Source organism: Fulmarus glacialis, unplaced genomic scaffold (genome assembly GCF_000690835.1).
Source record: "Fulmarus glacialis isolate BGI_N327 unplaced genomic scaffold, ASM69083v1 scaffold2069, whole genome shotgun sequence".
NCBI lineage: Eukaryota > Metazoa > Chordata > Aves > Procellariiformes > Procellariidae > Fulmarus > Fulmarus glacialis.
The window spans coordinates 1,517-18,643 of record NW_009234999.1 but is presented as its reverse complement, the minus strand read 5'-3'; the positions used below and the strand labels follow the sequence as shown (position 1 = coordinate 18,643).

The 17,127-nt window shown below is 38.1% G+C and overlaps 1 protein-coding gene across 1 annotated transcript in view; it reads right to left on the bottom strand.

Annotated features, from left to right (window-relative positions):
* The window catches only part of TDP1 (tyrosyl-DNA phosphodiesterase 1), a 53,312-nt gene that overhangs the window by 35,069 nt on the left and 1,116 nt on the right, over nucleotides 1-17,127 (bottom strand). Inside the window, exons 2-10 of the mRNA XM_009585812.1 lie at nucleotides 16,117-16,160; nucleotides 15,394-15,449; nucleotides 12,987-13,083; nucleotides 10,742-10,776; nucleotides 8,377-8,469; nucleotides 6,567-6,737; nucleotides 4,921-4,999; nucleotides 2,998-3,183; nucleotides 2,200-2,248 (exon numbers count right to left, since the gene is read on the bottom strand). Coding sequence (XP_009584107.1) covers nucleotides 2,200-2,248; nucleotides 2,998-3,183; nucleotides 4,921-4,999; nucleotides 6,567-6,737; nucleotides 8,377-8,469; nucleotides 10,742-10,776; nucleotides 12,987-13,083; nucleotides 15,394-15,449; nucleotides 16,117-16,160 — 810 coding nt within the window. The remainder of the gene's footprint in view (nucleotides 1-2,199; nucleotides 2,249-2,997; nucleotides 3,184-4,920; nucleotides 5,000-6,566; nucleotides 6,738-8,376; nucleotides 8,470-10,741; nucleotides 10,777-12,986; nucleotides 13,084-15,393; nucleotides 15,450-16,116; nucleotides 16,161-17,127) is intronic.

Below are 17,127 nucleotides of genomic sequence, written 5' to 3'. Positions count from 1 at the left end.
CTGCTAGCCCTATGTTCAAATTCCACCAATTTTTAGAAGAGCTCAACAGCTACTCCATACTACATAGGAGCATAGGTATCTGGCTTGGAATAGAACACATGTTTATGGATTCAGCAATGCCAGAGAATCTGACTCACTGAGTCGTTGAAGTTGGAAGCACCCTCTGGAGATCATCTAGAATAACTCCCTACTCAAAGCAGGGTCAAATAGAGCATGTTGCTCAGTACAGTGTCCTGTCTGGTTTTGAGTATCTCCAAGAATGGAGACTACAACCTCTCTGAGCAACCTGTTCCACTTAAACATCAGAAAACATTTTTGCTGTAAGGGTGCACTGTAGGAATCTCCTATATCTCAATTTATGTCCATTGCCTCTTGTTCTTTCACTGGTCACCATGCGAAGAATCTGCCTCCACTTTGCATCCTCCTATCAGGTATTTATACACATTGATAAGATCTCTCAGGAAAGTTCTCTTCTGCAGGTTGAAGAATTATCCAGCTCTCTTGGCCTCTCCTTGCGTGACAGATGCTCCAATCCCTTATTCGACTTCGTGGCCTTTTGCCGGACTTGGTTCAGTACGTCCATGTCTGTCTTCTACTGGGAAGCCAACAACTGGACACAGCACTCCAGATGTGGTCTCACCAGTGCTAAATAGAGGAGACAGGTCACCCCACCTCAGCCTCCTGGCAATGTGCTTCCTAATGCAGCCCAGGATGCTGTTGGCCTTCTTGCCATAAGGGTGCATTGCTGGCTCATCTTCAGCTTAGTGACCACCGGCACTCCCAGGTCTTTTTCTGCAAAGCTGCTTTCCCCTGGTCAACCCCCAGTGTGTACTAGTGCCTGGGGTTATTCTTGCCCCAGCACAGTACTTTGCATTGCTCTCTGTTGAACTGCATGAGGTTCCTGTCAGCCCATTTCTCCAGCCTGTACAGTCCCTCTGAATGGCAGCACAACCATCCAATACATCCTGAGTTTGTATCATTTGCAAACTCACTGAGGGTGTACTCTGCCCCACCATCCAGATATTACTATTTAATGAAGATATTAAAGTATCAATGCTTGGCACGCACCACCACTAGTGGTTGACCTCCAGCTGGCCTTCGTGCCATTGATCATAGCCATTGAGGCAGGGCAGTTCAGCTGCTTTCCCATCTGGCTCACTGTCCGCTCATCCAGACAACTTTATCAGGTTGTCTGTAATGATGTTTTAGGAGACAGTGTCGAAAGCCTTATTAAAGTTAAGATAAACAACATCCAGTGCATTCCTCTCATTCATGAAGCCAGTCATCTCATCGTAGAAGGACATCAGGTTAATTATGCATAATTTCTCCTTTATAAATCCATGCTGACTACTCCCTATCACCTTCTTATCCATCATGTGTCTGGAAATGGTTTCCAGGATTCTTTGTTCCATCACCTTCCCAGGGATCACAGTGAGGCTGACAGGCCTACAGTTCCCCAGATCCTCCTTCTTGCACTTCCTGAAGACAGGAAAGAATTCCTTTCTTTCAGTCCTGATAAATCTTTTCCAATTGCCTTGACCTTTTGAAGACTAATAACAATGGCCTTGCATTGACATCAGCCAGCTCCCTTAGCATGCATGGGTGTAACCCACGTAAGTGCTTACTTTTGAGAAACAGAAGCTTCACTGCATCAGAATACAACAGTACCTCTTCCTCTTTCAGGTGGCTGGGGCTATGCTTTTATAGAAATATACTGACTTCATGAACACAAACATGGGAGGACTGAACAGAACAATTGCATACTGCAATATTAAAAAAAATGACTAATGAGTAGTGAAACATCTTATTCTCCATTGTGTCTGATGTGCAGGATGACACTACAAAGAAAACACAAGGAGAACTTGGCACACTCAAACCTGAATTTTCTGCCAAAATGAAAGTATGACTGGAGTTAGAACAGAGGGCAAAAGCTGTTTTTTCCTATACAGTGACATATGAACATGGCTATACAGACTTAAACATTATATACCAATGCCCACAAAGCTTTTGCTATTCAATCATAATAGGAGAGCTGGAGTCAGAGCTCCAGTAACAGTAATAAAAGGATTCTACTGCCACCTATTCTACCAAGTTCTCAGCAAGATGACAACTTCAGGTTAATTCAACATCAACCACTGAAGTGATTTTGCAGGACATTATGACCACAAAAAGCTAATAAATTGGGGTTCTTCTGCTTACCAGGATAGCCTTCCAGACTTTGCCTCACATTGTTCACAGTAGGATAAACCTTCGGGGGGGGGGGGGGGAGGGGGTGGAAAAAAGTAATTTTAATAACGCAGCTCTAAATACACAAGCTGTCAATTTTCAAACAAAAATCACCTTAAAGAAAACTTGAGAAAAAAAACATTAAAAGCTTCATTTTTCAGCATGAATAAAATTACAGTGCAGCTTAAAACCAGTCGTGTGGCAGTAGAAGATATTTTTACCTCTCTTGCAGAGCTTACCAAAATTAGCTAGCAAGACTCAAACAATCCGGCTTCAACCACTTCCACAGGGGTCAAAGTAAGCTCTTAACATTATTTTATGAGATTTTAGACTCATATCTCAAATACAAATATGCAGGGGCAATTAGCATACAGTAAAGGAGCCGTTTCTGCTCCTCCCTTAACTGTGCTAATAACCTGACTAGAATAACCACGTTAGAAAATAATTTGGTTTAGGTATTAATCACTCAGGGTTCCGTTACATCTCAGTAGCAGGAACAGCTGCATCTGCAAAACTCAATGGAAGACAAGCTATAGAATGAGAATATAATTTTGATTAGATTGTGTATACTCCAGTGTCATGCAGATGGAAATTACAGCACATTTTTATAGTATACCATACACAAGCAAGTGTCACTAAGTGGCATCCTTATGATTTCAGGATGAAAACTATGCTAATGTCTTCCAAAAGTTAAAAGCAAACCAATGACTAAGATTTAAACAACAAATGAATAAATGTTAAATAAAGGTCACTAGCATCTAAAAGACATACCAAATGAATTGGAACATCACATTTAAGGAAATTTGTCACACTGCTGCCTGCAGCCACCAGGCTCTCCTGGAACTCCGAGCACAGCCACTTGGATCCATCAGCTCCCATTGAACCAATGCTTGAGAACTGTCCAACAACAGGCCAGGATTCCTGGGCTGGTATTGACGAAGAATGCTCTTTCAAAAGCTAGCGAGGGAAATTAAAACATTGTTAGACTTCAACAGGCAAAGAAAACCTTAATTAGAGGTTTGATATCATTTCTGATATAATAAATCCTCTATAATTCACTTCTGACAACAGAGATCAACATTCATACTATATATTTAACTTTGCAATAAAAAAGTCATCAGGCTCTCCAAATAAATCCACTGTTCTTTCAAGAGAAGGCCAAACATCACAAGTTTTATCCAAAAGCACCAAAGCCAATCATTAAATAATGGGTAAAAAGAATGCTAGCATCTCTTCCTAAAAACATGAAACATTAGCTTCAGAAGTCACAATAAATTAAACGACTTAATCTTTTTATATTTGGTGGTTGTCAGTCACAAAATTCCTCTCATATCCTAAAGCCCCAGCTACAATAGAAGCCCAGAATAAAAGGGGAAAAAAGAACAATTGAAGAGAAAATTGAAATAACCCTTTTAGACAAGTTCTTTAACTGTGAATGGAATTTAAAGTTACATTAAAACCAGATGGATATATGTACATATTAAATTGTGTGTAGTAGCTACCTTTTCCCCCTCCTCTAGAGAGGACACATAATTAAATGGCTTCAGTCATCAGTGTAGTGTCACCAGGTCTATCTGCATTGTCACTAAAAAAATGAATCTTTTTAATCACAGAAACATTTGCCACATGACCATCTTTATCCTTGACAGGCTTTTTCTGTTTCATTTTGTTTTCATTCAGTGTCTCACGAGGCAAAAAAACCATGCAGAAAACATACATCAGAAAGGGCAAGCTCTTTACGAACAAGGGGAAGTCTAAAAGAGTAACCTTGTGTTGAAAAGCAACGTGATAAATAGACATTTTGTATGTCACTGATGTCTGCCATGGACAGCATTAAAGTTCCATGTAAAATTCACAACGGAATTTGAAATAATGCCACTTTAGCAGGAGATGCAGGTTGAAAACTCCCCAATAATGACAGGCATTTAACAGATGACATGAAATACTTTACCTGATTCTAAATAAATACTGAAAAAGAAGGGGCTCTACTAACTTGAGATGTGCAATCTTGTATGAAGATTTACCATTATGGCTTATCTAAATAATGCGGAAGGGGGTGGAGGTAAAAAAAAAAAAAAAAAAATCCATGTTCCTAATTATTCAGTTGATTAAAAAAAAAAAAAACAAAACCAAATCAAGATCTTAGAAATGTAGTAGAACAAAACTAAAAACCTGACTGAGTTGATGACATCAGCTATGTGCAAACTGGTTTTTAATTTGATTTTTTTTGCCAGGTCGTTAGGGAAAAAGAAACTGTAACAGCCCTTAATATTTAAGTAAATAAAATAAGCTTGTTCCCTATGTGCAGGCAAGTCTGTATCAACACATCTTTCCTCAGTGAGTGCCTTTGAAAAAGGCTATATTTGGTTCCCAGTCACAGAATACTGGACTTTGATAGTGTCACACTTGTTAGAAACACCAACAGCAGATAGGAAGTCATTTGAGTGATGGTGCCTCCTCAGATATCTGTAAGCACATGACAATTCAGACCATGGTAATAATACCCAGGCATATTATGTGCAAAGTCTACACTGTCATAACTTGCAAGCTTATGTTATTGCTAACTTAAACTGTGACAATGTATTAGAAGATTGCTGACCATAGCTGGAATAATTGAAGGAAACTAAAGAATGGTCTCCAAAATGATATTTACAGTTAAAAGGATATTAACAAAAAAGGTTACAGTTTTAGTACCTTTCTGAGCCTAAGATGGCCCCACTTTTCTTTATCACTACCTTGATACCGTCCAGGGGTAGAACCAAGCAGATACACTCTACAGAAAGAAAAAAATAATACAACTTATTTGCAGCTCTGGAGTGTTTTGGTTTGTAAAGTATTAAGGTATTTAAGTAAAACCTATCAGCAAGGCTGAACATAGAAATGCAACCAGAAATATTTAATCTTTCACACTTAAGATTTACAATATAAAGAAAAGTGGATTTTCGGCTGTATAATTTATTATTAGCATCCTATATGGCTGTCATGCACCACCAGGTTGTTCTGTAGCATAGACAGGAACTGCATCTATTTCTGTGTACAAAAATGCAGAAGATAGATGATGTTAGCAATAAATGCAAATAGCCTGTTTGGCACATAATTAGGCATGTAATTTTAAGTAAAGCCAATCTATTGCTTCATCCAAATCAGCAGATTCAGGTACGGGATTTCATTTGGGCACCTAATAGCTCAGATGCAAAGTACAGCTCTTTCAACTGTCTTCCTAATATGGTTTAGTAACCTGTTTGACTTTGCCCTGAAAACAGAGAAGGGACCTGCCCAGAGTCACAACGAACAGGGTTTAAGCAGCTGTTCCTTACTGCATCTCATGTGTAGCTTTATCCATGAGTGAATGTCCCCTGCATATTTTATATGGCAAGGAACTGATCCTTATCCTAACAAGTGACTCTGCCCTAACCCATGCATAAACTCACATCAGCTAGGGCTCAGCCAACCTGTCCAAGCTCATGCAAATGACCAAATGAGTAAGAACAGCAGCTCACGCTGTTATCTCACCTGACTATAAGGTACATACTTCCTCCCCCCCAATCTTGTAAGACTTCATGTAAAGAAAAAAGCACATTTTTTATTTTATACGTTCAACTAGACAAGGTTTCAGTCTCTATTTCCACAACAGTTTATGACCTTTTCAGCTTTTCAACAAGTTTTTGCCAGCTTATAAAACTGCTATTAAGCAGCCAAGGAGATTTACACTTTCAGATGTATTAAGAATAATTCAGAATTAAGCGTCCTGAATTATTTTAAGTAACATCAGCAACGTGATATTAGAGGAGACTGTTTCAAGACAAAGTATATTATTGCTTAACGTAACATTGCCTACCAGACACAATCCATGCCTGTAACAGGCAAAATTCTATACACACATATATGGATTGAATTTTGCCTTAAAAGTACAGAAGCCTATTCTAAAATCCCCATTACAATAACCTTTGCTTATATCATCCCTCTTACATGACAAACCAAATACAACTCAGTTTTTTCCACTGGTAATTTTACTGGAGCAAATATTTAAGCCTGGCTGACTTAAATGAAATGAAACTCTGAGTCCCTATTACTTACAGCTACCTTCTGCCAAGTTAGTGCTGATGCACCTTTTTTCATTCCTTTAAAATGTGTGTTTATAAAACTAGAAGTTGGTCAATTCAACATAATCTGAATAACACAGATTTAAAAAACTGCCTAAAGTTAGACTCATGTTTGACAACTTAAGTCTGAAACAAGGTAAGCTTACAAAACAAACCCATGGTCTAATAGATCCTAAGAGATGTTTAATTTTTTGGAAAAAAGCATTCAAGTTACTATAAATACAAGATAACATATACCTTGTCTCTGATAAATCATGTTCTTGAATCAGATCTATCCATTCCTTGAGCGTAGGTGAATTGTAAGCCATCAAGTAACTTATTAGGTCAGATTTAAAATTAGTTTCAGATTCACCAGCAGAACCAGTTGTTCCTTGAGGTAGCCTTGGATATAAAGGACTTAGCCATATTCTAAAAACAAAGCCACAAAAACAAGGACACCACACATTAACACATGGTTTTATTAAGTGATTAAAGCACATCTGAAGGTCCTAAACGAATACTAGACAGATTTATTGTAATACTAACTAGAAAGCGACTTGCCTTTGCAATTACAGAATCGTCAAGTCTTATACTCAATACCGTAAAGCTAATACTTTCAAATGAAAACAACAATCTTGACACATTTATCCATGCATACATTTACAGCTTTCATCACTGTTAAACAGGCCAGGCTCAGACTTACCAATCAGTTGTCCTTTCATCAAGATTTTCTGTATGAATAGAACACTGCAACGCATTCTGCTAAGCTACTGGTTTGTGTAATGATATAGAAAAACACCAATTAGGGCACCTGAAAGTTCTGCATAGTTTGAAGAGTAGCCCACAATAGCTTGCCTCTCCAGAACTTATCAGAATAAAATAGGGTGGGCACTACGCAGGGAAAACATCTAGCATTCCTTTCCAGTCACACATTATTGTAGCCATGGAAACCAAAGGTTCTGCATTATCAACTTTATAACATGTTGATGCTATCCTTTGTAACTCAGAAGCCTATAAAACAGAGAAGCCAGTGAACCATCATATTGGTGATACCGGGTATTATTGCAGTGTGCAAAAGCTAAAAAGAAAAGTGTTTTTCATGTTTGACAAGTAGGGCAACTTGTTAAGCATACCAAATATCTATTTTCATGCCGCCTTGGCTTTCTGAAAAGCTAACTGCCAAAAGATACTAAAGCCATCCTTAAGTAAAAGATTTAAAGGCAAAAAAATCAGTGGTTATATTTTTGCCACTCAAAAACTCTTATGAGAGTTTGCCTCAGACAAGTGAAAAGCCTCAAAACCTTGCCATATTTAATGGCAGCAAAATGGATGTTAAGGTGACAGTAATTTCTGAAAAGCTATTTTCAATTAATTTGATGAAGAAATCTTATACCCGGAGCTATTGTGGAGATCTAACTAAAAATTGCTCCCATAAAAATAGCCAAGAAAACAAGAGGTTGACGGGCCTTATATCAACATATCACTTAGTCCTGTTTTTTGTGCTCTAAACAAAACTATGTCCCAAGCTGGCCGTTAAGTTTAAAAACTTCTACCAAAAAAAAAAGAAAAAAAATTCCTTCCAAGGAAACAGTACTGGGTCATCTACTGTTTAAGTGAACCAATGGTGCCCAGCATTCATCAGGTTACATTCTAGATACAGTCACAGCAGAAGCAGAACATCTGCACATTCATATTGTTCTTGCAGTATTAAGATTTTTTTTTTAAATAGCTACTTCAGATTTGTATAAAGAGTATTTTATAGCTAGATAGTTTTTTCATAAAGAGACAGCATGGCATAATAGATGATCTTAAATCAGTCAGACTGAGTTTAACCTAACAGCCAGCTCAGGACATAGTTTTGTTTACAGTAGAAAGCAAGTAGAGTTCAGGCTTAGACAGCTACCACCATCCTAGTGTTGATTTTTTTATTTTTATATTTACAGTCCTATCTTAGGAGTGTAAGACTTGTAGCACTGGATCACCTGATCTAGTATCCGGTCTCCAGCAGTAGCAGATGCCTACAGAAAATATTTAAGTAAACATACACCTGCTAGAGATTGTTGCTTACCCCTGAGTTTTCTGGTGCCAATCGTCAGCAATAAGATTGGATGTATGTATCACAACTCGAAGACCTTCTTCATATAACAACAACATCATTTTCCTTTCAAAAAAAAGAGATATGTAACACTTCGTCTGTTTCAAGTACACTGAGAGTAAGAGAGAAATTAACAATTCATTAAAATGCTCCAAAATAATTATTTTCAAAATATTTGTTCTGCATAGTGCAAACACTTAGACTTCAATCCATGTGCATGCCAAACTCGTGTGGCAGTCATTAGATATTCCCATATATTTTGTCAGCAGCATCATATGATATATTCCAGCGTACAGCTTGACATCTCATGCAACTGATTTCCCAAAGCAAAAATGAATACTTGCAGAACACTTTCTATATTTGCTATGTTCTTCAGATAAATTTACTCCTTTACAGATAGTTAAGAAAAGAATTAAGGAACACTAAAAGGCCTTTGCTTATACCTGAATTTATTAAAACCTAGTTCTTTTCCCTTTTAAAATAAAAGATAGGTAGGTAACTAACCATTGGGATAGCAAAAAAACTATTATCTACCATAAACTCAAGCTACAGCACAAAGGAGTTTTAAAACTAGTAACTGAGTTAAAAATAAATGTCTGTATTTTTTGTAACGTAAGTGCTCGAATTTTCATATACAAGTTTTAAATAGTTGTGTAAAGACAGTACATCCATGTAACCCTGAAGGATAAGATGGTATCCACAGAAACCAGTGCTCAAGAATGAAAGCTGTAAGGAAAAACACGTTTATTTTCATTGCTGTCCCATGGCAAGATACTACACAAATGATATCAGACTCAAATTCAGACAACGATTTGTTCAGTAATATCGACTTTTAATGTTAGAGTTCAGCAAACTAACATTCAAGTACCTGCACATTTTCCTGTGCTTACCGCATAGTTTACGCAACATGCAAGACCCCCTAACTATAAAATAGTTCCCCACATCTGCGTTATGACTTGATCTAAGCACAGATTGAGTTGACAGTAAAATAAGTTATTTTACAGCAAAATAAAGTGCAAGATTAAGGTATATAAAAGTGGTAACTGACCAAAACACCACTGCCTCAAAAAAATAACTGACGTAATTTAAGTTTTACATCATATGACATGAATTTAAGTCTTTATGTTTGATGGGGTGAAATCTGTTAAGTTTCTATTGGAACAAAATTGTTTTATTACCCACCAAGATCCAATTTACTGGTTTGCTATCCACTGGTGCTCCATCTGCAGTGGAACATGCATTCAGAGATACGCTACCTAGAACAACCCTTTAATATACAGGGCTAAAGAACTGTAGCATTTAATATCACTACCACTTACTTGTCCCAAAGAACGGTGGAAGAAAAAAATTTGAAGTTGAGCATACAGAGAATGAGAGCTGCTGCTTAAACTGCTTAAGTGAAAATAAGCTAAAGCTTTAAGAATGATCTATTTGAAAAACAACCCCAATTCCTTCTACGTCCCTCACTAAACCTGAGAAGCAAGACTCATTTTCAAAATGCTGATGTCTTTCCTTTATTTGCGTATTCTTCTCCAAGCAAGCAATGAGGAGGTCAGTATGCTTTCTACCAGAAACACAGACACACCTTAAGTGGGCATTTCAGATCAATGTTTTAACATATTGTCAGGCTTTATAAAATGAGTTATACAAAAGGATTAATTGATTAAAAAAATACTACAGTGCCTTGAAACCAAAGATCTTCACTACGAGACACAAGATTAAATCTGTTCTTATCTGTAGCTTGCAATCTACAAAAGTCCCTTTGTGACACTTCTGTAATATCAAAATAAAGTCTTTTCTTTGAAAAGACCCCAAAATTCAGTAATTTCCAGATCATCCATGTTAACTGCAAAAACTGAGCAGTAAACCAGTGTTGTGTCCAACCTGCCAATGACTGATCAAGTCTGCATTACAGTTTTGGTATTAAGGCACGAGTTAAGAGCCAGGACCTGCAGTTCACTGACTTCAATTGTCTAACTTGCACATCTCATATCTACCTAATAGCTGATTTGTTTCCTTAAATTAGAACAATCCTATCGTCTATAAACACAAAATAATTAAGGAAATTTTTCTTTAAGACTCAGCAATTTCTATGAAACCCAGTTTTATGGCTTTAAAATAACTTTCAGATAAATGAAACATACACATAGAACATGAAAGAGACTACTTTTAAATTTCATCAGTTATATTAGGCCTTCAGAATTATGTTTTCACAAACAGTAATAATCTATCTTTCTATCCCATAAATACTTTAAGACACTAGTTATTAGTCCAATTATGTATCAACTCTGTGGTCATCTTTACAAGTGGAGCTTTCTGCTTCACAGCTCATACTTACGTATGGTGAGTTCCAAATGCAATATCCAGTTTAGCCTATAAAATTAAGAAGTTGATGATTAAAAATTCCTATTGTGCATTCCTATATGCAAAAATGTTAAAGGAGAGGTGCTTCTTCATTTTGTTTCATTTCACTGCTCTCTAGTGGACAGATCACTAAATACATTATTTTTCCCCTCAACACCTTTAAATGTACTCTCTAATTTCTAGAAGTTAGACTTCAAATGGCAATGCAGCTCCTTGCTGGAATTGCTGCAGCAGAACTTCTGGTCTCTCACCAAGCAATATTTTCAGAAACAGTCAGCCTTGCAGAAAAGGACCTGAGGGTCCTGCTGGACACCAAGTTGAACAGGAGCTAGCAATGTGCCCTTGCAGCAAAGATGACTAACAGTGTCCTGGGCTGCATTAGGAGGAGTGTTGCCAGCAGGTTGAAGGAAGTGATCCTTTCCCTCTATGCAGCACTGGTGAGGCCACACCTGCAGTACTGGGTCCATTACTGGGCTCCCCCATACAGGAGAGATACAGACATACTGGAGAGAGTCCAACGAAGGACCAGTAAGACAATTAAGGGACTGGAGCATCTCTCCTATGAGGAAAGGCTGCGAGAGCTGGGACTCTTCAGTCTGGAGAATGCTCAGGAGGGAAACCTTATCAATATGTACAAATACCTGAAGGGAGAGTACAAAGGAGAGGGAGCCAGGCTCTTTTCAGTGGTGCTCAGCGACAGGACCAGACACAATGGGCACAAACTGAAACACAGGAGGTTCCCTCTGAACATCAGGAAACACTTTTTTACTTGAGGGACTGAGCACTGGCATGGGTTGCCCAGGGAGGTTGTGGAGTCTCCCTCCTTGGAGGGACATTATCCTGAACAACCAGCTCTAAGTGACCCTGCTTCAGCAGGGGGTTGGACAAGATGACCTCCAGAGGCCCCTTCCAACCTCAACCATTCTGCGATTCTGAAGCATACGATGACAGTTACAAGCAGTTTAATGGCTAACACTGCCAAGAAAAGGTAGAAGCCAGACAGAAATGCTTTTTTATCAGTGCTCTGCTCTTATTAAGGAGTATTTACAGCACAATTTCTAGGGAGAGAATGAAACATGAGTTACAGATGTTAAGAAAATACTTTTAGCCAGTGATGGCTCCAACATTGTGCCTAGTTAATATGGACACGGAGGAGAAGATTAAAATACTGACATTGCATTTTGGGGTACTAACATAATGGAATGCATGTAGACTACCAGAAGAATCTGAAGCAGTATACCCAAATAGGAAAATCATTACAAATGCCATTTTCCCCTGCTATTAACTACACTGACAAGTTTATCACATGAGACATACTACATTCAAATTCTTGTTTTGTGTGAAAAGGGAACATTATATACAAAAACATGGATTTGTTGTTAGCATATTTGAAATCTTCATCTAAAATTGTTTCTATTCCACAACTTAGTGCAAACACCTGATTAGTATAGCACACAGCAACCCAGAAATCCTGGCCTTGAGAACTCATTATGTTTGGCATCGATATAGCAATCTCTAGGAAGCTCAGGGTTACCAGACTGCCTGAGAAGGAAGAAAATTCCAAAATCATCCTCTTCCTAACAAAGAATAAGATATCCCCATGATCAATAACATACTCCACCCAGCAAAATCCTGAAATATTGGCAAGTTGCCATAACCACATCCCTCCCCCAGGCTGAAGCCAATAACTTCATGACTCAAGGACAGCAAAAGTGCGAGCATAACATCAGAGAGAAAACGGCATGTGCCAGGAAATACGCTCATAGCAATTTAAACAGTATTATGGTGACTATTCGTAACAGCATTTTCTTGTGTATAACATATTTGGATAATAATAGTTCTTTGATGAGACTTAAGATTACAGTGACACTAGGACTACGTTCTGCACTTTACACAAAAAGTGCTTCCTTTTCAGCCATTACAAGAATTTGAGTGCAACATGTTAGTGCAGAAGGTATGCAGCTCTTCTGTGAGCCCCATGACATTTTTGCGGGCAGCCGTTCTGTGCAAACCTTTTGTGGGTGACAGCCTACCATAATCACAGAAGACCAGGAACATAGTTACCATATTCCTATGGTCCTGGTAAGTATATTCCTTAAAGCGTAACAATAAATTCTTGATTTCCCATATAAGGTGTGTCTCTCTTCATCCATAACAAGACTTTTTGAGTGCAACAGATGGCTTAATTTCAACCAAAGGATGATACAAATGTTAATTACCTGACAAAAGCTAATGTTCTCATAAGGGCGTGCTTGTGCAAGCAGTTCAGCTTTGGATTCTCTCTTTTCGCCGTGAACGATCAGCAATGGCTTCTTCCTAAAATGAAAGGAGATTACTATTAAAACATCAAGTGAATTAGTAATCAGTCTAAACACTCCTTCATGCAGCTATGACTTCTGGCCCCTAAATCTGATAGCCCATTAGGAAGATGGCACTAAAATCTACAAGCCTTATTAACTAACACAAAAAAGCAGTAACTACAATAGAACCTCTAAGAGAAAGACACTAGAAAACTTTAATTAAAAAAAAAAAAAACAACAAAACCAGGAAAACAGGAAGCATGGAATAAATCAGACACCGAAATAGAAACTAATAATACAAGATCTTGTAAGGAACTCTTGTCTGTATAGAAACACACAGATAAAAGCTCTCAAAAGTACTGATATACACAGGGTGGATTTAATCATTGTTACCTTACAGAGAAGATGGGAAGAATGAGATTGAAAAGGAGAGGGTTAGGTCTACTCTGGCAGCAGTTTCATGTTCACTTCCTAATATTCTGTTCTACTGCATTTCCATTAAAATGCAAAAAAAAAAAAAAAAAAAAAAAGGAGAGAAAACTACATCATACCCTCACTTCATCTGCAGTAGGTTGCAATTATCAGAATGGAATTTCAAGCAAGCATAAGAACTGCTTTCATGACAATATCCAGCAACTCCAACCATATCATCCTGATCATTTTCACATAGTTTTTTCTGCCCTTCCTACATTCCCTCCTTTCTCTTGCATTACCTTGCTTTTGGCTCAGTAAACTGTATGGCAAAAAGCTTCTTGTTCCGTCTTTATAGGTCATCTACTGCATTGTCATCATGGCCCACAATGGGACCTCCTAAGCGTTAATTAAGAAAAATCAGAAACCAGCCATACTGAACTCTGACCATGTGGTGCATTCCCCCGCTTCTCCTGGGCCACTCGTTGATCTCAGAAATTCCCATGAAACCTCAGCCTTGGTGTACTGAGTCTGACGGCTGAGTGCTCCTTGACTATATCAGAAACTCTGCATGGCTGAGGCTGGGAATGTACTCCCACTGCCTGGCCCAGGTGCCATCTTATCTCAGTTGCAGCCCAGCTGTAACAACACTGAAACCTTCAGAATTTTAGTTACTACAGCCCTGGACTGTGGCCAAGATGGAAAATTTAGAGATGACTAAAGTCAATCATCTTGCATACCTATAAATGGTGGTCCTAAGTGAGACCCTTTGAGTTCTCCTGGACCACAGCGGGTTGCGCCCAGCATCTCCCTCTGAGTGAAATGCTCCTCAGAGTTTGCAAACTCTCGAGTCTGCGATATTCGGAGGACCGTCGCCAGCTGGCACGGGACCTGGGCTGCAATGCTCCTCGAGGATCAACCCTTTGCCCATTGAGAAATGCCAAGCCATTTTACGTGAGTATTTCACTGAACTTGAGGGGGATTTTTAACAGGTATATCTCTGTATATTTATCCATCTTTGCATCCATGTGCGTGTGTGTGTGTATTGATGGAAGTACCTGCTAGCAAATATAGTCTGCTAAAATCTTATCTATCTTAAGATTGTAAATGAACCTTAGACTGCTGCTAGACACATAATCTTTAGACATACACTGTTGACCAAGTCTGGGACTAGGAGTAGGTCCAGCCGGGTCTACTCTGAACCTCGTGACTCAACAGGAGGGTCTCTTTACCCTTTTTGTATCAGACATAAACCGCTGCCCAAGTCTGAGACTAAGATTAGATCCAGCCGGGTCTTCTCTGAACCTCGTGACTCAACGGGAGGGTCTCCCTTAACTTTTTAGTTCTCAGCCTCTGTATAAATCATCCCAGCTCAGTTCTAACATGATACCCTATCAGCTGGGATAGAGGTAATTTTCTTGCTAATAGCTGGTATAGTGCTGGGTTTTGGATTTAGTATGAGAATAATGTTGATAACACGCTGATGTTTTAGTTGTTGCTAAGTGGTGTTTACATTAGCCAAGGATTTCTCAGTTTCCCACACTCTTTTCCTTTGTATGCTTCATCCGTGTAGTAAGTGATAGAGTGAACCTTGCCATCAAACTCTGCTAAATCACGCTTTTATAAATTTCTATTAAAATCACTTTCTGCTAATACTGTCAACAGTGATTCTTTGAGCGGCCTCTAAACCACTTATTCACGACACCATGTAACAGTCTTGAAAAGAGGCAAGAAATCAATAGAGAACTACAACTGTGGTATAAGCGTACAAGGAAAACCAAGAGTCTACACATACACAATGAGTAACAATAATCTGCAACTACAAATAAGTGTTTATCATTCGGTTATAACAGCAACTTGCATGAACAGAATGATTTGGAAACCTTATCATTTCATCTTCGTAAAATAAACATACCTGAATTCCTGCGGATACTGTCTTACAAGCCATCCCACATCTATACAGTAGTTAAACTTGTACATAAGAAAAAGAAAACAGACTCATTAAAAAGAAAAAGCAGAGTTTGTCAGAACAATGAACTATAGCAAAAAAGCTTTCTATGTAACGTCATCGCTCAATACCACCTACATCATACGCAGCATGTTTTAAAAACAGGTGTATTTTTGAATTTCACATTCTTTCTTTCATGTCTCTTAAAAATTCAGGAATTAAAGTTATTCAAAAGCATGTATTAGCATTCATAAAATTTAACATGCAGAAAAAAAGAATCACATGCATATAATGTAACAGCTTTGGTTCAAGAACCATGTCTTTGCCATGTGCTTATAGCATGAATGATAACAAAAGCTTCTATGCAATAACAAAAATATCATTCCTAGATAGGCTTTTTTCTTTCAAAAAAAATCATTTACATACACATAAATACGCATTTTTCAGTTGCGCATTCCCCGAAAATAGGAGACAGAAAGTAGTCTTATAATTGCCTGAATTCTAAGCAGAACATAGGATGATTTTTATATTTCAAAAAAATTGTACAGTTGAAAACATGTACAGTTCCCTCTGTATTTTAACAGAGTTCCCTGCTAGTATCAGCTACGTGGCACAAACATGGATTATCAAGTTTAAGGTTAATAAAGTGAAATAAGCAAGTGAAATCAATTTGGCAAACAGAAAACTCACCTGGGCAGAAGATATCAGAGTCCCAAAAAGAGGAGACAAAATATCTATTGAAAACATTAAAGCATAACTGAGTAAAAAAAGTTCAAGTAAACATTTCACATCTTGAACAGTTTGATAACTACCGCAACACAAGTGCCCGATTGTTCACAGACTTGGTGTAAGAGACATTCACAATTAAGTTTACTGTTTTGATTATTCAAGTCACAAATTCCCCTGTGAAACCCTTACGGTCTTACATTTATAAAAAGCATTAAACCCCTCAAAGTAGAAAACAAATTTTAAAAACTCATTAGGATAAAAGACCAAGATCATATGGAGAAAGGAACATCAAACTACTCTCTCCCCTACAGAGAGGGCTGGAAGAATTGTGGCAGGGTAGAAGCAATAAGGGCATAGTTAATGCTTAAAGACTTAGCTGTTGCAGACTGATTGTAGGATATGTGTATCCTTAGTTCATTTATGGTAACACAGAAAACTAATCCGACTGAGGATTTTCAACCTCAATAACTGAAGCATAGCAGCAACTTGAAAACATCCTACAAACACCTTCTAGGATAGACAAAGTATTTCAAGCCCTCTCTCTACAGAAATCTAGTTTTGCAGGCTAAATAAACAGAAAACCCAGCCCCTCCACCAGCTCAATTAATCACCCAGCAGGACAATTAGTCCTAAGAGAGGACAGGCCAAAAGCCACAATGAATTCACAAAGCAGATACAGACATAGAGCAGTAAAGCAAGTGAGGTCTCTGACACCAGGCTGCCATCAATAATCAATGCTCATAGGGAGCATGTGAGGTTGAGGAAAAGTTACAACCTAATTGTATACGTCTTCAGTCATTTGTTCTCCTTCAAAGAACTACAAAATTTTTCCTGCCTCGTTTTACTGTATTTCTGTGCATAAATCTCTTATTAATGCTTGTTTCTGATTCTGTTTTGTGATGTATGAGATTTCATTTCTGAATGAGGGGATGTTTACAGGTGCACAGAGCTGTTCCCCCTTACATCAAACTA